The sequence below is a fragment of the Corvus kubaryi genome, unplaced genomic scaffold, assembly GCF_017639235.1.
Source record: "Corvus kubaryi isolate FWS band 111438036 unplaced genomic scaffold, C.kubaryi_AGA036_p1.0 split3-73, whole genome shotgun sequence".
Taxonomy (NCBI): Eukaryota; Metazoa; Chordata; class Aves; order Passeriformes; family Corvidae; genus Corvus; species Corvus kubaryi.
Genome location: NW_024582091.1, coordinates 2526545 through 2551442, shown reverse-complemented (window position 1 = coordinate 2551442; position 24898 = coordinate 2526545). Strand labels below are relative to the sequence as shown.

General features: G+C 35.8%; 1 protein-coding gene across 2 annotated transcripts in view; it reads left to right on the top strand.

The window, feature by feature from the left end:
* Positions 1-24898, top strand: part of CSMD1 (CUB and Sushi multiple domains 1) — a 1103023-nt gene that overhangs the window by 708335 nt on the left and 369790 nt on the right. For both annotated transcript variants that reach the window (XM_042017326.1, XM_042017325.1), the window contains exons 6-7: positions 461-573; positions 13367-13444. In XM_042017326.1, coding sequence (XP_041873260.1) covers positions 461-573; positions 13367-13444 — 191 coding nt within the window. The remainder of the gene's footprint in view (positions 1-460; positions 574-13366; positions 13445-24898) is intronic.

Here is a 24898-nt window from a genome sequence, read left to right as displayed (position 1 = left end):
ACCCAAACTTAAAAAGAGATAGCATCCATAACCCATATTTAACATTTCTTAATACTTGAGATTTGACTTCCTGTGAGGTAACTACCACAGCAAGGAGTCAGATGATGAGATTTTTGTCGTAACTGAATAAGCTTATTTTTTCCTGAATGTTTTGACACATGCATACACATCTATACTTGTGTGCACACACTCTCACAAGACTGATTTTCTTCTTTAAATCATGAAAAAATAGTTTGGAAATACAGGTTTTAATCATAAAAATAGCTGTAATGAGAAAAAAAACCCCTCTTATTTCTCCCAACATAGCAGCTACTTAATTAGTAATACATTGAGATTAGATGACAGTGAATCATTATATTCTATCATATTCTGAGGTCTGGGGGGTTTTTTTCTCTTTTAAGTACAGTACACATGAATTTTTTTTTTACCATTAATATTAGATTGTTTTTTCTTTTTTCAGGTTGAGTGGTATGAATCTACCTTCTCCAGTTATCAGCAGTAAGAACTGGTTACGACTCCATTTTACGTCTGACAGCAATCACCGACGAAAGGGATTTAATGCTCAGTTTCAAGGTAGGAAATGCATAAAGCACACAAAAAAAAACCCTTTACCTTTAAGCATCACTAAAGTGGTGGTGGAATTTGATAAATATGTTTAAATATCACAGTCATAGTAAAAAGCTGACTCATACTACTACTGCTCTTACGCTGAATATCTGTTTTCCTTGTGTGATCAAACATCTCTAGGGATTTACTTTTGAAAAAAGTGTGTGTGCTTCACAATGCAGTTTGCTCTAAGTATGTATTTGCTTGCTCATTTTTTAATAATAAATTTCTTTGCAGTCAGTCTGATCTTTGCTTTAAAAACATGCCTGGAATGTAACTTGCAGAAAAGTCAATTCCACACAAAGGGAGGCTCCTATCTAAACGTTGTCTTCCTTCATGATTCAAAATCTAGCTCTTATCCGGAAGCTACATTCATCTTTTGGAAATTTGACTCAACCATAGTATAGTACAAATTATATTTCAGGCTCCTGCATATATTTGCATATACAACCTCAAAAGAAGACAAGAGGATGTCAGTGTTGCTGTCATTTCTACTTATGTTCATGAAATACCTTTTAAAATGCGATTTTTTTGAATGGATTCTTTATTGATTTTTCTACTTTATAAATCATTACTCAAGATGAAAGACATGGTAGTTATACTGAAAAAAGATAAAGCTCCTTATTTGATCTGTGCTTTTAAATTCTGCACTTACATAAGCTGTTTCAACCCTTTTACCCCCCACACCATCAAATCCTTTAGGAGTTTAGACATTTGTTTTTTTTTCCTGAAACTGTGGGACCTCTATCATTTTTGAAATGACAAATACACTGCAACAACTATATGCTTCTGGTGACTATGGCATGCATGTGCAACAAAAGCATTTAATATACATCGTTCTTTTAGTTTTAAAAATGATTTGAACATTTCATTAAAAAAAAAATCTAAAATTTCAATTCATTTTGGCAACTCAGCACAAGTATGTGATCCTTTGCACTTACAACTTATTTTTTCCAAAGTTTACCAAGGATGCATATATAATATCACTGCTGGGGACTATGAATGTAAATGCACTGCTTATGTTAACTCTGTGTGTCTTAAGCCTGTTAGTTGGGGTTCACGAAAACAATGTGATTTGTCCTGCTGATGCACCAGAAAACCATGATTCAACAGAATAACAAGGGGGAAGTTTGGGATAAAGTTACATACACTGGAAAATAGCTTTTGTTGTTCTTCATTATGTCTTATCTCTAGACAAATACTCACCAAGGAGTTAAAACTTCTGGGAAATATCTGGGGAGATCATTATTTCAGATGTGCCTCTCTTGATCTGCATAATACATCAGATATTGGGTATAAGTGTAAACTTCCCTGATGTAGAATATACCTTGAATGACAAGTGGAAGTATCTTATTGCAATTAAAATTCTTACAATTACACAAATTTCCTTTCTTAATTTAAATAATAATTTTGAAATGAAGGTTTATAAAATTTACTGTATTTAATACAAAGTTCTTTGAATTACATGACAGGTCATGGATTACACAGCTAGCTATCTTATCAGGCTCAGTTGCAATTAAATAAATTCCTGTGTTAGTGATATAAGCATCAACTGTGTTAAAACATAGGAGAAATATTTCAAGACCCATAGGATGAAAATTCAGTGTTATAAAAATCAGGTTAATCTAACAGCTTCATTAACTCCTTTTTTATTATACAGCATTAGCAATTATATTATATGTGTATTTAAAAACTAAGCAGAAGTAACAGTATTTTCAGCTAGAGTAGTCTACTGGTACCACAAATTGCACAATGGTAGATGTTGGAAGAGAGCTCTGGACCTCATCTAGTCCACTGTCCTCCTCAAACACGAGTCACCTAAAGCAAGCTGCCCAGGACTATGTCAGGTGGGTTTTGAATACCTCCGAGATTAGACTCTGCAACCTCTCTGGGCATCCGATGCCAGTGTTTACCCTTGGAGTAAAAAGGTTTTCACTTACTTGTAAGTGAAATTTCCTGAGTTTCAATTTGTGCTTATTGTTTCCTGTCTTGTCAATGGATCATCATGAAGACTCTGGGCCCACCTTCTTTACACCCTCTCATCTCATCAAGTATTAATGCACACCAATAAGATCCACCCCAATCCCCCCCAAGCCTTCTCTTCTCCAGGCTAAAATGTCCCAACTCCCTCAGCTTCTCTGTTACGTTTTTGTTTTCAGAAACTTCTGCTAAAATTCAACAGCTTTGACATAGATTTCCATCTTAGGTGCTTTTCTCAAGTTAAATAATTATTTGAACTGATCATGAAACAAAAAAACAACCCCACCAAAAACAAAGTCTTGTGACATACACAACCTTGTTTTCAGGCACAAAACATATCAGTGAAATGATGCCTCCAATGTCTGATTGTCTCCAGACACAATCCTTATATTTGTCTGCTGGGCAAATTCTGCATTGCAGACTATATGACTCTGAGACCTCCAAGACACATTTCCTTATGGGCAACTATTCCCAATAGTTTAAACAGACTGTTCCAGAATACACACATGTAGTTGGGATAGATACGATGATATATTGAGCTATTCTGTCTTTGAGACACCTAAAGTAACTGTATAGACTTTTTAATGTAACCGTTTTCACTAACAGATGAGTCCCCATTATCAGACCAAACTAAAGGAATCCTTTTGATTGTTCTGCTTTTCCAGAAATTCTAAATCTTGAGCACCTGTCCTCAGGGCATTCAGGACTCTGTTTTCTGATGTTACTTAAGGCTGCTTTCTCCTTTTGCTGCTTGCTAGAAAGAATAGTCCTTTAAAGTCAGTCTGTGCTGTCTCTTTATGACTGCTTGCTTGGTTCATTCATGTGTGTGTGGTGAAGGTGTATAATTATGCTGCACAAGAACAATAGTGTTCATTGTTTTGGGGAAATAGACAAGTCAGTAATTTTGATTGCAGTCTTTAGATATTAAATGAAAGCAGCTTTTATGCTTTGCCAGATAGTACATTATTGTATTTTAGAGTTCTTATATAGATTTTTCTCAGTAGCTGTCAGGTATAAGGTTATTCATGAAACAAAATCACAAGATACTCCTAAAAAAATGGTAGCTTGTCCATGTTCAGATTGCATCATAAAGACTGTGGTGGGTTGACCTTGGCTGGATGCCAGGTGCCCACCATATCAATCATTCACTCCTGCACCTCACCAGGTAAGAGAAAATGTATTGCGATAAGGACAGCAAAAGATCACTCGCCAGTTACTGCCATGGTGTAAAACAGGCTCAACCCCCACATATTCTCACTCCTTTCTCTGGTTGCTGTTGATGCTTCACAGTGACTTTTTTTCCCTCTTAAATATGTTATCCCATCGCTGATGGGCTCAGCCTTAGCCACTGGCAGGTCAGTCTTGGAACCATCTGGCACTGGTTCTGTCAAACATGAGGGAAGCTTCTGGCAGCTTCTCACAGAAACCACCCCTGTAGCACCCCTACCCCCCTCAAAAAAGCTGCCACTAAAACCCAATACACAAATATTTTTTGGACATTTTTATATTTTTAATATGAATCTATTTAAATCTATTTGTTCTGATCTCACACACCTCTTGTGGTTTCACTGGGAATTAGACGATGAAGGACTGGAGTTCCTCAATCCTGAAAGTCACTGCAGATAGAGCTACTACACAGGGCATGGTCATACAACCACAATGACCAGCCCCAGCTTACATGCAACTGTTCCTTGCCATTACTTTATTCCTGTATTTTTTCACACCTGTTCCTTCCCAAGCCACTTTAATCCATCCCTTTCCCTGATGTTGGTTCCTCCCCTAAATACTCCATAATTAGCCTTGTGCAAACCCAAAATGCTCTTCTCTTTTCCTCCACAATGAGTTCTGTGTCCCTGAGCAGGGCCCCTCTTCAGTCTCTGAAGTGACTGGAGAGCTCCTAGAGTGAGCTGTGCCCCAGCCCTTGGGGCTGGGTCTCACCAGGGACAGCCCTGGGGAGGCCGGGATGGAGGTTGGGTCTCTATTGGCATGGAGGTTCCCCCACTTGCCCAGGACCCTCTGCATTTCTTCTGCACTTGTGGCAATGGACCTGGGGTGGTCCCAGGGGAGCCAGGGTGAAGTGGCATTTGTGTCACCCATCCACCATCATGTAGTTGTGCTCCTCTGTTTGTGCAGAGGTGAGCTTTTTATTGCCTCACTGTCCTGGATGCAGAGGAGGCAGGCCTTAGACCCATGTGGGCAGGGCCAGGTTGCTGTTCTAGACCAGCCACATCATTGCTGGGGGGGTAGTTTTGGGGGCGAGAAAAGGTGAGCACACCCCAGAAGCACTTCATTTTGCCTCTCCACTGGGGAGACTGTTGATTGTTGGGATCAGCTCTGTCGGGATTGTCCTCTGCTGCTGCCACTCATCCCCTTCCTGGTCCTCTGGGACATGCCTTGGAGACATGGTAAAGCCACTGTGTCCCCAAGACATGGTGCTGACAAAAGCAGGACCCCTGTGTTGCAGAGTCAAAACCCCAGCAGAAACTGGTGCAGTGCCAGTGCCGGAAGCAGCCATGCGGGGTCAAGTCCAGCTTCTGAACTGGCAGCGTGGCATGGCACAGACAATCTGACTTTCAGGGGTTTGTCCACCATTGTTTTCCATTGTTTTGGGCTCAGGGACAGGGAGAACCAGCCAAAGGAAGTGGCCACCATCTTGTCTTTGTCCCAGGGGCTGCATGGATGTGACCTATGGGGAGCATCCACCATCCTATCTTTGTCCCAGCAGCCATGGAACTAAGTCAATGTGGTGAACTCCTGTAGTGTGTAAAATACCTTCTATTTTTGTATACTTTTATTATTGCTATTGTTGCTGTTACTGCATGTTCCTTATTCCATTGTTCTTTTCCTTTTCGTTATCTCAACCCATAGTGTCTGTCTTTGTTCCCCTCTTACTGGAAAGGTTAAGGTGAAGGGGAGTGGTTTATTTGGAGTTTAATTTCCATCTGGTGTTAAATCACCACATTGACATAACATATCTAGCAACATCACTGGCTTTTCAATAGCAAGTCAGTACGGGAGGCAGCACAACGCACCTCTTTGAGCAACAATGGAATAAGAAACTTTTTTTCTTTTCCTAGTAAGAATTCAGATTATCAGACTTTTTATATAGTTAGCATACAGATACTTTAATTACTCTTTTGACCTCATATCAAATTAATATCATGTTTATTATCATCTTATCATAGCTATATTATTGCTGTAACTTGGTCTTTTCCAGTCAGCCAAAACTAATACTAACAAGCAGTCAATTTAATTTTCTTTTCTTTGTTTGCTCTTTGATTAGGCAAACAGAATTATTATAATTTATTTCATTAAAATATTGGAACTACCAATTGGATTTAAATATTTGCATAATTAATTTGTTCAGCAATTTTTTCAGATCTTTCTATCTTGTATTTTTGGCAATATTTAGTGCCCCATTATTAGCATGGTCAAGAAAACCAGCTTACTGACATAAAAAAAAAATAGCACTACTAGAATTGCACATCTTAATGCATTAAATAAATATATTTTTTAAATGCTTGGTGAGCTGAATTTATAAATAAAAAATTGTAGTGTAAAAGGTGTATCCAAATGATTGGTGTTTGGATTTCCCTTTGAATCATATTTATTGTCCCATCTTCTACCAGAGTAGAGTAGGAGTTTAAAGAAAATTTTAAAATTTAAAAAATTAATTAGGTATAGAGCGAAGGGTTTGTTTTGATGTTTGTTGTTTTTTTCTCTCCACACACCATGTGTCATTTTCATTTCATTTTTTGGATTTTGATGTGATTTCGTCAATAAAAATATTTCTGTCCCAGATTCTCTGTGTTTTCCTGTGGAATTTTTTTTCATACTTTCAGAGTTTGTAGTCAGAAGGAGGCATGGTTTTTAATGGCCCTGAAAACCACCAGAAAAATTTTCATTGCAGTGATATGCTCTGCCTTGTCTTCTTCATGTCTGTCATACCAGCAACATTGGTCTCATGGAAATGAACACTCACATCAGATATAACTGGATTCAGTTCTTGTTCTGCCTTGTTCCTTGGTGGCATTGCCATGGGGGAAAAGACGTTACAGTCATTTAGTTATGAACTTCTTTTTTTTTTTTAATTCCTTTACCCACACCTCTGCTGATACACAAAGATTCTTTGCATATTCAGTGGGAGTTGCAGAGTATGTGGTTTGTCATTTGCCAGTGCTTCATAAATGTGTAAATTCCCCAGAAGTGAGGTATCATTAACAGGCTTACTAGGAGATGAAAACCTAGCACTTCCCAGAAACAGAGCTTATCAATGTACACAGAATGACTTAAAAGGTGTGATAAAGAATCCCCTGCATTTTTTCTTGTTTACAGCACGTACAGTATGCTTGTTTAGCTTTTGCTTATTTCTGAACAATAGAAGGTTGTTTTAATATTTTTGGTTTTCTTTTGAAGAGGAAAGAACCGCACAATACCTTTATCTATACAGCTAAAATTAATCTTCTTAAGTTAAATATTTGTTTTCAAAATTCCTGGAAATAGAACAGAATAAGAACATTTCCAAAGCAAAATGTGATTAATGGGTGTGTTTACTTTCACAGTAACTCAGGTCTCTGTTGCAGAGTGTTTCAAATAAACTATTCTACTTTTGGCAAGTTTTTAGAGGTTCAAGGAGGTATTAGGTATTTTAATAATTATATAACAGAAGTTATCAATCTGTTGTGTTTGACTACATTCAGTAATTCAGGATTTAACAAACAGATAATCCTGAAGTCAAACAATGAATATAAGAGAGGCTGCTGAAATAAATGTATACAAATGGAAAACCATAAGTGAAATAATGTAAATCAACTTGCAATTGCTAGTTCTTTCAATGAATTTTCATAATTCACTAAGTCTGCCTATAAATGCATGTCCGTTCTTTCTACATATTCCTTAAAATCCTAGAAATGATGTTTTAAATAAGTGAAAAGAATTTGCAGTATTTCCTTGATGCATGGTACTTTTAGTCAGGGGTTTAATTTATAATTCTTACTTATAGTAAATTTCAAAAAGAAATTAAATAAAAGCAATTGATAAAATCAAAAAGTCAGAAAACCCTGTTATTTTCTAGCTCTTAAGAGATGCTGAGTATAGTTTTCCTTTAAATGGTACTGAGACAATAATTTCTGTCTTCTTGAATTTTATTATTAAGAGAGTAAACCAGTCTTAATATGAAAACATCAACAAGGAGATAATCCACCATCTTTCTTGACCATTCCTTTCTGTGGCTAACACAACCACTGTTAAATATGTAGTCCAGTACTGCCACAGGTAATACTTCTTTCTTAAGTGTCTAGTGAAATGTTGCTAAAAAGGCTCAGACATAGCTGCCTCATGATATCAACACTAAAAAGATACCAATTTAGTAACAGCAGTTCAGACTTCAGCCATTGTTTGGCATGGTGTTATCCTCCCCAGAATTATTCAAAAGACTATAGTTGAAGTGGCATTCAAACAAGGAACTGAGTGGATCTCATTTTATGATTTATTTTTGGAGACAATTCCTACAAACTACTGCCCAGTGTGTTCTGTAATGTTGTATATTCACAGAGCAAATTGTGTTGATACAATTTTCCAGAACCGTGGAGGGTATCTGCAGTCATTGAAGACTTGATGCCTGCTGGACTGGTTTTATTATGATATATCATACATTGAAAGCACAAAGTAGCTAAGGCAGTCCATCAGGGCAAGGGGCCAGCTAGGAGACATAGAGAAGGTTAATGGTAAACAAATGGCTGTGCTCCTTTTTAAACTTGCAGATCCTGTGTCAGCTTATACACACAGAATGAGAAAGATTTGTGTAAAAATCCATTGTGACACCAATTTGTCTTGGTGCCACTTATTCACTAGTACTGCATGCAGAGATTTCCAGCACAGGGAGCAGGTGGAAGGTCTGATAGTGACAGGCAGTACTTTGCTGAATTGATGGAACAAGGAAGCCAACTGATCATGAACCTACAGCTTTTACAGGTAGCCATATAGTAGAAACATTTGTGCCTGCTGTGAAGCTCTCTGGAGTTATAATACCGATTAGTAGGGAAGATTTTGAAAGCTGTTAGTTTGAGAAACACTGGGGGAGTGTATTAGACAGAATACTCTTCAGGCAGGGAACAGAGAAACTGAAAAGGGATGGACTATTCCAGTGAGTTGGTTTAAACTAGAGATCCTACGGAAAACTGTGATGTTTCTGCAAAAAGTCAAGTGGGTCGCTGAGAGGAAAAGGTTGTAATGATCCTTCCAGGTTATTGAGTGCGGGATATTGTTTTATTTACAAAATTATTATAGAATTCCCTTCATAAACTGAAGACAATAGTAAGATTGACTGCTTTTTTCTTACTCTCATAAATACTAAACTTTTAGAAAGAATTCATGGTACAACAGGCCATAGTGAAGCAGAAGAAAACCTAGAAAGAGGTAACAATTTGTTTATGGTCCCACATGACTTTGAGTAATAAGAAAGAAATGTTTGATCCATAATTATAATATGGAGAGAACACTGGTGCTGCGAAGTGTGAAACTGTAGATTATTTATTCCAAAGCCAAAAAAAGGTAGTATTCTCATAATTGTGTCTTTGGAGGAGAACATGAAAAGATTAGGCACCAGGGCAAAGCAAACAGACCACTGGAGTGGACTCTTCAATCTGAATTAAGAAAATACTTTGTTTCACAATAGGATTACTCAATTGAAGAAAATCAGGACAGTGAAGTGAAAGCAAAAGGAAATTGCTGAATTCAGCACTGTACTGAGATAAATTTGCTAATTTTCTTCAAGAATAATCCCATGAATGTTCTTGCAAACACATCACTGTTTTTTACTGAACTCTGAAAAATATTTAAAGCAAAGTATAAGTCTTTGTAATAGATATTTATCATACATAAAAAATACTGAAAATATTGGGGGTTTTTTCTGTACTGTAACAAAACCAGAGAACTGTTTAAATATATATGTATATATATATATATTCCTCATAGTGACACAGAGCTTCAGGCTGGACAGGAAAGGTGCTTCTTGTGATCACCAGATACTGGGCAATATGCTGTTTCTCTTCACCTTCAAATATCCATTCTTAGGATAAATCTGCAGTGAAAGGCAGCCAAGAACTGAACTCAGCAGAGCAGTAGCAGAGCAGCTTGAGGAAATACCAGTAGATGATGTCAGAATATTTTAGCTTTGAGTGGTAGCCAGTATTTGAAGTCTTGGAGGTTATTTCATGCCGGAAGAAAAACCGACAAGATACTCATGTATTTGGGTAATTGGGGAAAAACATGCCATCCAAGTTTAGGGTAAAATGCATTTTCTTCACACATGCTCAAATATGTTAGAAACTAAGAGCTGCATGGAAACCAGAGTAGATTTGAATGAAGCTTTACAACTTGAAAGTTTTATGATCCATTCAAATAAGACCAGGCATATATTTCTTTCACGGCTGAGTTTTTTTCAGCTGTAGCAAAAGTTTAAGGAATACCACTGGTGCTTTCCAGTAGGCTGATAAGATTGTCTTGGACTTACAGCACTCAGCTCTCTGCCCTCCTCCCTGAATAAGTTACTCATCTCCAAAAGACTCTTGAAGTTATGATTAACAGAAAAGGTGAAGCCAGTGAATTCAGTAAGCTTAACTGAATGTTTAAATGAAGAGAATAGAAATAGAAAGCTATGCAGATTTTAGACTATGCAGATTTTAGTCACTTAAAAGGTGGAAAGGGCTATTCAATTCTGGCATTATTAATGTAAACCCGTTCCTCTTCTTGTAATGTTAAATGGAAAATCATCTTTGAAATCAGGAAAACCATTTTAATGAGGGAGCAATGAGGAAGTAAAAGAGAAGTGTCTCAGAAAAGGTATTCAAATGCAATTTAAATTGTTATAAAATGTGCAATTTAGAGTATATCTTTTATTTACAGGAGGGGCTGAACTGGTTCACTTGAACCACAGTGTGCAGTAGTCTCTTTTTCTTTTTCAGATGTTGAACAGCTTTTATTTTAAAGATTATGCTTGCTTAATACCTTTTAAAACTACAAGAAAAACATGATACAGGACACATGCGAAAACTTACACACTCAAGTATAAAAGAGGCAAAAGTTTGCATTTTATATATCAAACTATCCTACTTAACCTCTTAGATCCATATGCCTCCATATTTGGAGCCAAACGTACATTTGGCTGTTAAAGTTTTCCAGGCATAAGTGCACATTCCACCTAATGTTTACTGTCTAAAATGTAAAGACCGATCTTCAGCAAGTATTATGTAATTCTGTTATGTTTTATGGAGAGGAAAAGGCATCTACAGAGGAGGATTCGTTGTCTCTATCTTAGCAGGGGATGAATCACCCTCTTGAGTTAGCTATTTTTCTTCATAAAACATACATTTAGATGACTGATCTTAAGTATTATGAGTCCCCTACCTAATGTTTTTTCAGTTAGATATGGAATGCCTTTTTCTTGTCATATGAAAAAAATCCAAGGATAGAAACTGCAGGACCTGTTTCAATGCATAACAGTCAAAAAGCTTTTCATATATCAAGTCAAAGCCTCTTGTCTCAATTTGTGGTCTCTATTTCAAATAAAGCTGGTGAGTATAATTTTTCCTCATTCGCAAGAAGTGTGCTTCAAATATGTGTAACAAATGCCCTTAAGAGTGAAATGTCACAAGGAATTTGAGTGATGATTGTCATTTTTACTCTAAAGCAGTGTCACAGGACAAAGAGAAGAAAGAGAATATAGTTCTTTTTTCTGTTCACTGCATAATAATTCAGTGTTTTTACTACTCATCCATGTAAGCAATATCTCAAAGAATATTGTAAGCAAAATCTTCAAAGAATTTCTCACATGTTTTACATGACACAGATATTGATAAATTGATAAATTCCTACTGGTGGAGGGACCACAATCCAGACAGTATCCCAAATATTCACTGCAAGAATTGTATTGTTCATTTCCCATTAAATGTGGATTATTTTTAACAGACTTGTTACACAGCCTAAAAACTGAACATAAGGTGGCACTTGATAGAGATTTTCATACCTAAGTCTAGAAACTAATCCAAAGAAAACCATATCCATGAAGTTTGCCCTTCCAAAAGTCCTTGGGGATATTAATCTTACTGTCTGCATTGATGTCTCTATATAATGTACAGTTCCTTCCTGAGAAGAAAACAGCACACTGCTATCATAACCATTTCATACTATTCAGCTACAATTGTGTTTCAATCATCTTTCATCATTTGAACACCTGTTTTCCAGGTTTAGGCATGAATGACTGCACTTGCACATAGCACAAAAAGTACTTTCTGCAGTACTTGCTCAATTTCAATAGTCAAGAAAAGCCTTCGCTCTGAGGTTGCAAAAGCATTAGAAGTCCAATTTAGATATAAATACAATGGAATCATGATTCTTGATGCAATATTTAAAGACCTCTTAACTTGCTGTTTCTACCACTTCACTTAGAAATCTTTGCATACAGATCAGTGTATATTGTAGTAATTATAAATTTTATACCATGTAATGACAAAAGTATAACTGACATTCTGTAGAATGAATTTATATGCTGTGAGGTACTAATTACTGCCATATAAGAAATGGCAGTAATTAGTTGAGTTGAATTAGCTTGAGTTGAATTCTTGTTTCTGTTTGTATCCTGGATAAATAAGTGCATTTTGATATTCTTAACCCCTGCAAGGTCTAGGAAAAAAGTATTTAATATGAATCAGGGAACGATTACAGGTTTTTGTAATTTTTGGTAACTGACATGCATCATGATGTTGTCATTAGCATTCTGATACAGAGTCAGGCATCAGCTGTTTTGCAATTGCTATTGTTTTTTGACACAATAGTTTTGAATTGTTCAGGCTTGTTCCACAATTATTTTCTACGTCTGATTTTACTTTCCATTGCTCAATTTGTTCCCACAGAACTAATTAATATCCTGTGAAGGTATCCTACATTTCTACACTTTTGTCTTACCATTACAATAAAAATCCTACTCTGTGTCTTCCTTAAGGTATAGCTGCACTACTGTCTTCTCATGTTTCTTCCTACTTGGCTCCTGATCCCACCTATGGTGCCCTAACTACTTAATAGAGATAGGCTGGGATGTTATCAGCCATTCAGCTGACTAAACAGAGAAAAAAGATATTAAACCTCTGATGCATCTGTTCTTTCTCACAAAACTTTGCCCCTTTGAGAGCCCTTACTCTCTTTCTTCTTTCTAATTCAGTTGAAATTGCCCTGTGGATTCAAAAGGGTTTAGGTGAGCCAAATAATGTAACACACTGTGTTAGTCTCCTTAGGAAATGTAACTAAAAGAATGCCTCCTGATGAAAAGTGAATCAAATAAAAGCAGATGTGAATATCACATTTAAAGCTTGTAGTCCTTGAATATGTGTAGATAATGTTATGTACATTTTATGTAAGAAAAAAATGTTTTAAATGTTTAAGATTTTCTTATATGGAATGGCAAGCACAGGAAATCCATACCTGTAATTAAGACAGGCTGTTCTTTTCTTTGAACGTAAAGAAACTTGAATTCAAAATATTGCCAATCCTGATAATGTCTGTTTAAAAAGGACATCTTCTGAAACATGATAAATGGTTGTATTTTTGTAAAAATAAATAAAAAATAAAAATGTATTTGGATTATCACAGAAGCTGCAGTTATTTCAACCTTCTTTAGGTTTCCTATATAGCTTTGTATTATTGTAATGCATGATTTTGCTGCTATATGCCCTTTTAATGAGGTTTAATGTTGAATTATCTTCTCTTTGCTTGCTTGTCTTCTCAGTAAAAAAAGCAATTGAACTGAAATCAAGAGGAGTCAAGATGTTGCCCAGCAAAGACAGCAACCACAAAAATTCTGTCTGTAAGTTGTTTGTTTATACCCTTCTTTTTAGTGACTGCATATATATTCTGGAATCCTTATAAATACACAAATCAAAGAGAGGGATTTTGGGATGCTATGGTCATAAAATGGTTATTACTCTTTCAGTTGTCACTGAATTAGAACTCCACTGATAATATTCTATTGAGTGTAGAAAGCAGAATATGGTGGTTTAAAATCTCAAAAATACGGTATATAGAAACCCCCTGCATTTTATTTATTGCAGCATTTTTGTATATTGGGTTATTTAGAATTCAGGGACACATGGCAAGTTAGGAAATCCAGGCAGAACGGTGCCATGTAGACTTCATCAATTCAGTACTGGGCACAGTGAAGGTATCTGAGAATTTTCTGTATCTAAATTCACACTTTGTAAACTCCCCTCACTCAATATCACAGCTAAATTCTGCCCTCGCCTTGCCACACTATGTCTGGTGATTGCCTCTCTCCAGTCTTGCACAGTGTGGGTTAAGAACTGCTGTAATTCCCAGCTTCTCAAGAAGATGGAGATCACCTTCCTCTCATTGCATGCATAGTGCACTCTGGAATGACATCTGTTTGGTCCCTTTACACCTTCTTCCATGGGTAAAGGGTAAAGCTAAAATCAAAATGCTATCTGTGGGACTATGAGGTTGTTAGTTTTTTGAGCATCACTTTCTCTGAACTGGCAATCTGACTAATATCCTGAGAGCTCTTTTTCCATTAATTAGGCCAGTCTTGAATCAAGAAAAAGAGGATATTTTTGAATTTTGAAAGCTGAGAGTCCCTTTAGCCCAGGAAAAAAAAAAAAAGCCAGAGGTTAGGCCAGCATTCACACAGAACTCATTAAAAGTGTTAATGTAATGACTAAGATGTATTCAGATAAATTAATTCCTCATGTAATAACACTGAACTCAATGAAGTGAAACCTATGCTGTGTTTGCCTCATTGTGTGCTATTCTGCAAGTGCAGAGAGAGTGAGAGTCTTGAAAGCTGATGTCTAGGGGATATGGTTTTGTCTCTGTGTTTCTGTCATGCATTGTTTAATGCAAAGTGAGTTTTTGGGAGGCTCACTGAAACAAAAGAGGCATGACAATTTTCTGCTTTAAGTATTGCACATTGATGGTGTGGCACTCAAAGGGAACTTTTTATGCAAGGTGTAGCAGAAAAATTTGATCCATCTCTTTGGTGTTTGTATCTGAATGGGCGATTATTTCATTATTTATAAGTTACTTTTGGGACCTGTGTGATCTCTGCTAACGCTCTCAGAGCACATGCTGTCAAACACCTCATGTAATTACAGAAAGTGGAAGACAAGCTATGGAAGAAATTATTATAAGGCAGTCTGTTGTTTACCTCAAATGAAAATTGTCTTTTTTATCTTTGTGTTTTGACTTGTAAAACTTTATTCTCATGTGTTACTTCTGTCCAACATAAATCTAACTGCAATATTATTATTACCATTACTTTTACATATATAAAGCTTTTAAAAATTGTAAGATTAAAATACAAAAAGTTGGATTCAAATGTATTTTGATGCTCTTTCTGATGTAAGCCTTAAGTATTTAACCATTTTTTTTGCCCCTGTTTATGTAGACAGAAAAGGTAATTGGGGATTTGGCTTCAGAGAAGTAATCAGAGTGGATATTATCATTTGATGCCAATTAGCAATTTTTAAAAAAAGATACGTTAAATACTAACACCTCGTGCCATTTTTGTATGTTAGGTCTTTTTAATATTCTCTCTCTATAAAGCAGAAAGCTTAGTTTTGGCTTTGTGGTTTATGGGGGATAGATGGAATGCAAATATCACCATGGCAAATGCTGTGAGAGCATACCTTGTGCATCTCAGGACCTGCAGCTTTCCCACAGCTCTTCCTCACAAGCAGAACCTGCAAGCAGCTGCAGAAAGCATTTCACAGTGCCATAAATCTGTTAGGATTAGGTAGAAAATGTTACCAGTGTTACCAATGATAATAACATTATTGATAATTCCTTGTGGAATGCAGAAGAGTATTTCAGTATTTCAGTCATGTACAGACACAGCTCACTCTCCTCCTCCCGGACCTGCCTGCATTCCTGGATGATTTCTTTCAGATCTGCCATCTTATAAAGAGTTAGGTAGCAAAGCATGGCTTTTGGATATAGGTGCCTCAATTAAAAAAAAAAAAAAATTCTTTATATATTGTGTCAATCCCCAGGGAAACAAGAGGGGTTTGCTGGGGTTTTTTTGTTTGTTTTGGTTTGGGTTTTTTGTGGTTTTTTTGGTAGGGTTTTTGGTTGGTTTTGGGGGGATTTTTTTGCTTGTTTGTATGTTTTCATGGGGTTGGGGGGTTTTTTTGTTTGTTTGGGGTTTTTTTTAATTTGTTTGTGGTTTTTTTGGTGGTTTTTTTTGGTGGGTTTGTTTATCTGTTTTTGTTTTGATTTTTTTTTCCTTTGGTACACCTAAAGGAAACATAACAAGTTAGTTTTTTTGCCAGATACTCCTACTAGGTAGTACCCTTTAGGAGTGAGCCAGATGCAGCTGAATTGTGATTAATTTATGCAAGGAAATGGGAAAAGGATGGGAAAGATAATGGAAGTAAAATATGGTGCTGGTTCATCCATACCTTGCACTTGGCAAAGGTGTGAAAGAGTAAACTGGGAAAAAGCACATGGGACAGGCAGTTTTCATATCTCTAAGTGCTTGAGCTACCACAAACACTGGCCAAATCCCAGTGTATTTCCCCTTGGTCATCTGAAGCTGATCTCTGAGAGGAGCAAGGACAAAGTTGTATTTTATGAAGCTGCTTAGGGAAGACAAATCCAATTACACCTGTTGCTGTCCATCTGATTAGTTGCAAGTTTAGCCTATCACTTTTGTTATCATTCTGATAAATATGTTATGTTCCCAAAGGAAGTTACTTGATCCATCTTGCTGTCAACAGTCACTCTCATTCTAACATGAAAACCTGCGGACTCTGTGTCCCTAATAGCTTTGGCCTTTTCTAAAACTGCTATGACTATAGTTTGCATCATGACTGATTAAATAAAAATAAAGTTTTGATTGCTGTCTCTTATATGAGTGTTTTCATGGGAATATTTCTGTCCAGCAAATCCATCAGAGGGTGATTATCATCTCTGAACATCTTGACCATTGCCTCTACAGCAGAGAGATTTTACAAGGGAATCCTGTACATCCAAGAGAAGGAGAGCCCTAATGAAGTGAGCTGCAAGGACAGACCATAGTTGGGCAGACATGGTCCTTATAAAGGTCTCATTTTCTAGTCAAGTAGAAGACCTTGTATTTTATCTCTTCAAGTCTACATACAAAGCAGTTACTGCTAGTCATGCTACATGCAAAGGATAACAAGTGAGTACAGGTCTTCAGGACACCAGTTCACAGAATATTGGGAAGGCGGGGCCTTAACTGCAGACCCGCTACTCGTCAGCTCTGCAGATCTTTGTGCCCTCTGCAGCCCAGGAGCAGAGGAAGGTTAGGAGAGCAGACTGCCCCAGAAACCCCTAATGCCACCACCCTCATGTTGCAGTGACAGGGCAGCCTCACACTTCCACACCTCCTCACCAGCGGGAGGACAGAGCACAGGAATGCACCAAGCTCACAGTGAATGCCAAGGAAGTTCAGTGAGGTGAGAGACATCATATCAGGTGAAAAATGGAAATGATTATACAGTTTATGTGGTTTGTGCAAATCTGCCAGTAATGCTAGTAATGCTAGCTAGTAAATCTGCAGTAATGCTAGGAGGGGAAAGCAGCAATGAGAATGAAGTGCCTGGGAGAGCTGATTTCCTGAGTTTGCTCATGTCAGAATGCAGCATGCAGAGTGGCTCGCCACATGACACAGCAAACTGCAGGGAAAGTCCACAGTCTGAAACAGTAACAAAGATTAACAGATGAAGTCAGAGTGGTTCTTTTAAAAATATGGAATTAGTATTGAACCATGTTAACATTTTGTAGTAATTACTGCATATTGAGTGACCTAACCTCACTTTGCAAAATGGCATGTGTGAACTACTGTGTTTTTACAAAGTGTGAATTCTGTAAGTATTCACTAAGTAAAAACCTCTTATACTTCATAAAATCAATTTCAGGCTTCTGTAGTATTATTTGAAAATGTATTTTAGAATAGTAGAGAAACATGTTAAATTCTTTGAAAATCATGATTTTAGTGTAAGATTAATGCATCCTCTGAAATTTGAGTTACAGAGTTTACCTAAACAGTTCTTCACCCTGAAGATGATAAAAAAAGCTACTTTACAACAATTATTTTTGTGGTGTAGAGCCAAAGAACAAATGAGTTTACAGTCTAAGTATTGATTAGTTGCAGCACATTAAGTTGAATTAATGGCACATGCTGTTGAAACGATAGTGATTAATACCAAAATGGGATTACATTGCTAATTCTGTGTAAGAGAGAAAGAATGACAGCAGTCATTATTTATCTTGTTGTTGGGTAACTCTGAGAAAAATGGCTTAGGACATTGCAATGTAAAGTTAAAAATGTAGAGTTAAAAATTTTAGGATGAAAATTTGTTGCTTACCAATACATTCCTCACATTTTAAATAAACTGACAATGTCATCTTCTTGACATCTGACTACTGGTAAGTGTACTTTGACAGAAGCAACATGATGACTAGTAAAACTTTGTTCTTCAGTTAATAAAAGAGTATTTTCCTAAGTAGGACAATATTGGACTAAATAGTTGCATTTAATAGCACAATTTTCTGACTTTTTTTCTTATACCTTAGCAAACAACCAATTTATTTAAGCACTTTTATATTTTGAGAGATCAATACTTAGAAATTAGTTGCAAACCAATATGCAATCAACTTAACAAACAGATAAGACAACTGCTGAAGGTCATCTCAATTTCCAGATATAAAAGGAAAAATTACTGCTAGTTACTACATTTTTGCAATGAAATTTATAGCTTGTTATGATATAAATACCAATTTCTGATTATTGTATTTAATATTTAAATTACCTTATACATTTTTTCCCAAGAATATTTTATTATTTAATAATTTTTAGCATCTTTTTCTGAAATTATTTTAGGATTACTGAAAACCTATGTAAGAATTCCATATTATTATTTTCAAAATACACATGTAATCGAAAAACTTCCAATTTTTTTTTTTTGTGTGTGTGCTTGTATTGTATTGAGTTTTCACATGTGGAAAAGCATTTCTTACTGAATTTGGATTTTTACATGCTATTTATTATGTGCTGTGTCAGAATCAAATCAAGATAAAGAAATACTCTTAAATATTCATTGTTCTGATAGTTGTCAGTTTCAAATTAAAAAAAAAACAAAACAACTATACAGCATCAAATCTATCCCACTCTCTAAAGTTATGGTCTAATCTACATTAGTTTACATAAATCAAATATAGCATCTCGTGCTTTCATTTATTTAAGAAACATTGTAAGGGTGATGGGACTGATCACCAATAAACATGACACAAAACAAACTACCCAAATAATTACAGGTGGTTGTTATCAAAAGATCCTAGGTTTGGACATTGTATGCATAAGTGCTCTCAATATGCAGTCTGTTTTTTTCCTGTGAATATTTTAAATATTATGTGAAGCTATATAAAAAGAATATAGGGATAGAAGAAAAATAGAAACTCTAAGATAGAGAGATCCTAGAAATTAAAAAAAAAAAATCTGCTGGGAAGTAGATTTGTCCTGCAGAATTCCAAAGGCCTGTTCCCTTTCAAGAAGCACGAGAAATAAATGTAACATAAATCTCTCTTTTTAATTGGTCTCACTGCCAGATAAAACAAGTAAAGCAGATGGGAAAATGTTGGCATCTTTCGGGCTTATTCTGGGGCACTCAGTAGTGTTTGCAAGTGTTTTGAACAAGACTTTGGGGTGTTGCTTGCCCTGTTCTGACATGCAGGTGATCAGTTTGCTGTAGATTCCAAAAAAAAATGCAAAGAGATGAGAAGAATGCCAGCATATCAAGAGACATACTTTACTAATTTTTTTAAGGAAAACTCACTAACATTTCATTTTATAGTGTTATCTGTTTTATGTTCTTTAAAAAGAGAAATTCCTAATTGTGGAAATTAGGATTTCCAGTTACAAATACTACTGCTTTTCAAAGACTGGTGTTTCGCAGGCTCTTCATAAAGCATTGCAACAAAGGGTGAAAACTGACAGGCTTAATCTGTAGCTCTTTTCTGACCTTTAGTGAGCATCTCTTCAGCATTTTCTGTATTTAGTGGCAGATATATCCCTTCTTTCATGAGGAAAATTAAGGCCTTTAAAATATAAACATTTGAGATTGAGATTCGTCGGAGGAAGACTGTTGTGTGCTAAGATCAATATGGAGCTGCCTCTCCCACTAGTTTCTATTGGAGTTCTCTCCAAAGATCTCAGTGTTGTCAAGGGAAGTTACTGTGTTACATTAATTTACAGGCACTGAAATGATTCTCATTTTTAAGTGCTCAAGAAGAAACTTCTTAAGTGCCTACACAGTATCATGGGCTCTCCAGCCTTTTCAATCACGAAGACTATTTTTCATTTGTTCAAATATCACAGCTTGAAAAGGACAGCATTTTTCAAATTTCTATTTATATTGTGCATATCTTCAAATGAGAGAAAGGATTGTTCATAACTTACTAGTGTAGTACTTACAAGGTTAGGAAACACAAGGCTTAAGTATCTAAGATTTTGTGTGCCCAGTCTGTCTGCCAATATCCAGCTTTATTTCAAAAAGTCTTTTAACAGAAATACTGAGCATATGTTAATTGTTCAGTTAAAAATAAAGAAAAGAGAGGGAAGTAACATTTAAAACACTGGTACTGTTATACAACAGGTTACATAGATCCTGGAATATTTAATATTAAAATTTCCTTGTTATATATGTCTATGTATACCTACATACATACATATATATAATTTTAAATAATGCATAATACATAATATTCCATTACACCATTTACCACATGTCTCATAAAAGATTAATGACTCTATTTCCCCTTGTTACCGAGTATTATGGGATGAAATTGGGCAGTAGGAAAAAATAACTGCAGCATTAACCTCTAACAGTTTTATAAAGCATTAATAAAACAGGAAGGCTAATTACCCTGATATACTTTGTCCTATCATAGACTGTAATAATACAGTTGCCCAAGAGTTACAGAGTTTTGGATCTTCAGAGAAGATTAGTATCCCTATGCAACGAAATTCTTCTACAATGCTATTTCACTATATTGTATAAATTGCTTCATAAATCAGGTTGCTAAATTATACTTGGTGTTTCTAAATAAACCCTCATCATGGTAGGAGTTTAAATATCTTTTAAAATACTATGCAAAAATCTTGCTGTGAAAAGAACTACTGCCTAAATATATTTGTGAAAAAAAGCATCACTTATAGCTACAAGCACAACAAGGTGCTTCATCAATTATTTAATACATAATTTGCATATATAATTTTTAAAATAACCAGAAGAAAACTTCTATTAAAATATGTAAAACAAGGTCTAATCTGATTGAATTATGGATGGTTAAAATGAATTGTTATCCAGCTAGGAACCTGAAACCGCCATTAACTAATTTTCATATACAATTAAAAAACATTACTGATTATTCAAAGTGAATGTTCATAGTGTAGGCTACATTGACATTCAATTCTGTTATTTTCAAAGTCAAAGGCTTAAAAATAAGCAACTTGCTTTTAGCAATTACAATTCTGTATAAACTAAATATTCATGAAAAATTTAAATATAAACTTTAATACTTTCATATATCTTCCTTGGCTGAAGTTCTACATACAGCTCTGTTAAAAATATGGATGTGGGCAGTAAATAGGTTGAAAAAGGAAGTCTTGATAGAGTCAAATGATATATGTAAATTATGAAGGCATTCAGAATTTGTGGGTGGGTGAATTCAGATTTCTAGAACATAAAAGTATGAATACAGCTTTAATTAAAGAAAGCAGTGTGATACTGGTTATGCAGTGAAGGTATGCTGCAGAATATAGACACCCTTACTGTCAAGTCCTTTGGAACAGTCAGAGACTTCCCACCTGCTGCAAGGAGATTTCCACTTTCCACAGAGGCAATATCATATTGCACTTATGTATGTATTGAGATGCTGATTTTCTAAATCCTCATTGTGGGAGAATATCTTCAGAATTTGATCGAAGGTCTTGGACTATTTTCCTTTTTCAGAATTCGTTCTGTACATTATGAAACACTTAGGAAAATAATTTCAACTGTGTTGGCACAGTATCTCACTGTCTGTTGTTAGCCTGTCACGCTGGAATATATCTATTCCTGCAGCTCTTTTGAGCAGAACTGCATAGTGCCAGTGTCAAATATGCTCAGAACAGGGAAGTTTTGTTAGATGGCAACTAATTTATCAGCTTCAGCTCAGTTTGTGTCCACTACTCCTTCTTCACTTGGAAAAAGGGAAGTAAAAAATTTATACAACACTATATATTAATTTCCTCAATAATGTGCATTTAGGAGCGTGAAATATTTTTGGATTGGGAACAAACACGAAAAGAAGGAACTAAAATGGAAATAAATACTTATTTTGATTTTGGCAGGAAAGGACAAGTTGCTAGGGGGAGGGGATTATTCAACATGGTATGCCCCCCCACTGAAATTGATAGAACAAGTTGTTTGTTCTTAAACAAACAAACAAACAATAAGGTTACTCAGCTACTTTATAAAAAATAAATGGAAAGAAAAATCCTGAAAAACCCAAAACTACCTGGCTAAGTTTTCTGTTTTATGTTGACATACTTGAAAAAGAAGGGATTGTAAGTGTGGTGCTCTGGCTCATATATGTTCTTCTACCATACAAGCCATCTGAACTCTGGTAAGAATCACAAGATCAATTTTTCATATATTAAAGTAATGTAAGTTTTAATATACATGATGGCAATCAAAATTTTTTCATTCTGAAATGTTTTAATCTATCAGGAAATAAGTTTGTCTTAAAGTCCACATTGTTTCTGCTAATACAAGCATGTTTAATTTCTGTCTTCACTTCCTTTTCTGCTTCAGGCTTCTAACATGAAAGAAGTTCTCCCACATAAGCAAATGAGATGTGTCAAAAAAGTATGCATATCTTCCCTAGTTTAATGCTTTTGAACTGAACTCTGATGCTCAATGCCTCTGCTAGTGGAGCTATAAAGTCAGTGAATTAACAAATTAACAAGAGAAAAACAGAGTTTCTCTAAGCCGGCATTTTATGTGGCATATATTATTTTATTCAAGAAGCAACTTTTTATTGCCACATCAGCTTTTCTTTCATGTTTTTGAAGTCATATGGTAAACCTGATTCATACTGAGAAGTCACATTCCTTTCTCAATTCTACCAGACCTGGTTTTCAGTAGTCTGCAAATGTATCTGCAGTGCAGAACATCAGAGGCTAAAATGAAAAGCACTTATGTTGAGATTAAAAATACAGCATGAAGCAGTGCCAGCTGCTTCTATATTACTCTGTTGTATCTATAAAATATACTAAAAATCAAATTAATATTTTAGGATATGAAAGTTCAAAAGCACTTAAAATACAATAAATGATAGTAATTTCTGGTGTAGTCCTCAAGCAGAAGTACTAACATGTAAGATGGGCTTGGTTTGACAGATGATGAGACATTTTGGAGAGGCAGAGCTTGAATCCCACCCCACTCTTGTTGCAGAAAACATAACATGCCCTCAATTTCAGTCAGGTTTGCTATACATTTTTTTTTTTCTGTTTTTCAGTCTTTCACTTCTTATTCTGCCATAGTTTCTTGTCTTACTGTATGTACTGCATCTTAGTTTTGTTTAGAGCAGCCCATATAATGCTGTGTTTCATATTTGGGACCAAAACAATGTTGATAACACATCAGAGTTGTGACTGTCATTAAACAGCTCTTACACAGTGTTCAGGCTTTTTCTAGCTATCTCACTGTCTTTCTGTTTCACACTTTGTTTTTCCTTTCTTTTGAAATTCTGTCATTACTTTCAAACTGTCTGACTGTTGCCATTTAAATCCAGCTCTTGTTCCCTCTGCATTTGTATCAGGCTGGGTTTCTCCTCAGGGAGGCCTGGAAGAAGAAGAGTAGATGATTGTGCAAGGAAAGATTAGCTCTCAGTTCAACACCTAAGACTGGATACTCATTGGTCTCTAGAAGTGGAGAGTACTGCAGGCATGGCACACTTCAAAGTCTTAGGTTTTGTTAAATTTGGCATGTATTTGGGATGTATTGCTTAAACATGTTTATTTCAATCACCTTGAATTACTGTTTCCCGAAGGCCTCCCATTCAGCCATTTTTAGTATATGATGGAAGAGCAATATTCACATCCTTGGCACAAAAGTCACTTTTGCAACAAATACAAGTTTTGAAGGTGGTGCTAATACATTCCCATAGAAAAGGTGATTTTTTTTTAGTGTGGAGAACTGGATTTTCCTTGTGGTTCTCTCAAAAGCAAATGAGATGAATAAACAATAGTTTCAATTTAGTATTATTAAAATAAGAATAAATAAATCCAAGGCAGATGCCTGAAAAAGAAAAATTAAGCCCCAACTGCCTCTGTTTGAAAGTTACGTACAAGTGTACGAAAAAATAAAGACATTTCTGAGTAAATTTAAAACAATTGAAAACATCAGCCCTGCCTATAATACTGTCTATAATATTTACCTGTTCTTTGTTCCTGTTTTGCCATCCACTGAAGTCCCTTCCCTAAAATATATATTTAGACATGACTACTTCAGTCTTTAGAGAAGTAATATACAACCTCACTGATGATCTTCTGAAACATTAGCAATGAGTGAAATATTCAGGATGAGTGTCACAGACATTTGTCAACATGGGAACTCAAAATTCACCTTTTAAGAGAACCGATGAAGCATATATAGAGAATATAAGGAATAAAAGAAAGACTGCTCATTTTCTTGGATAATTTTAGTTAGAGTTTAACAAAAGTAAAATAAAAAAGTTTTAACTGTGTCAGCGCACGATAGTTTACTACAGTCAGAAGTCTAGTGTTTGAATTATTTCCTCACTTACATGTAAGAGCTTTCATATGGCTATGACTTTTACATCTATACAAATATTTCTAAAAGGTCCAAACCCCCACCATTCTCCCTAGTAAACAATCACTTAGCTTGTTTCAGTATGTGTTGGTGTAAGAGAACACAGTAATCTCTCTCTTGCCTTCTTTGCTTCTTGTTCTTACAGCTTCTTTCATTAATGCAAACTCTTCAGTAGACTCTCTGACACTCATTTTGTTGGCAGAAATTGCCTCCAGCCTTGCAATTCTGTTCTCTTTCCGAGTTTTTGCTGCCTCCTGCTGACTCTATATGAGAGAGGCACTCAGAAGCTTTCTGAACAATACATTTAAGCTGGAAGTAACAGAGGGTAGAGAGTAACAGAGAGAAAGCCTCTCTTGGTAAAGAAATCAACGTGGTAAATATTGAGGAATCCATTCAGTGCCAGTAGC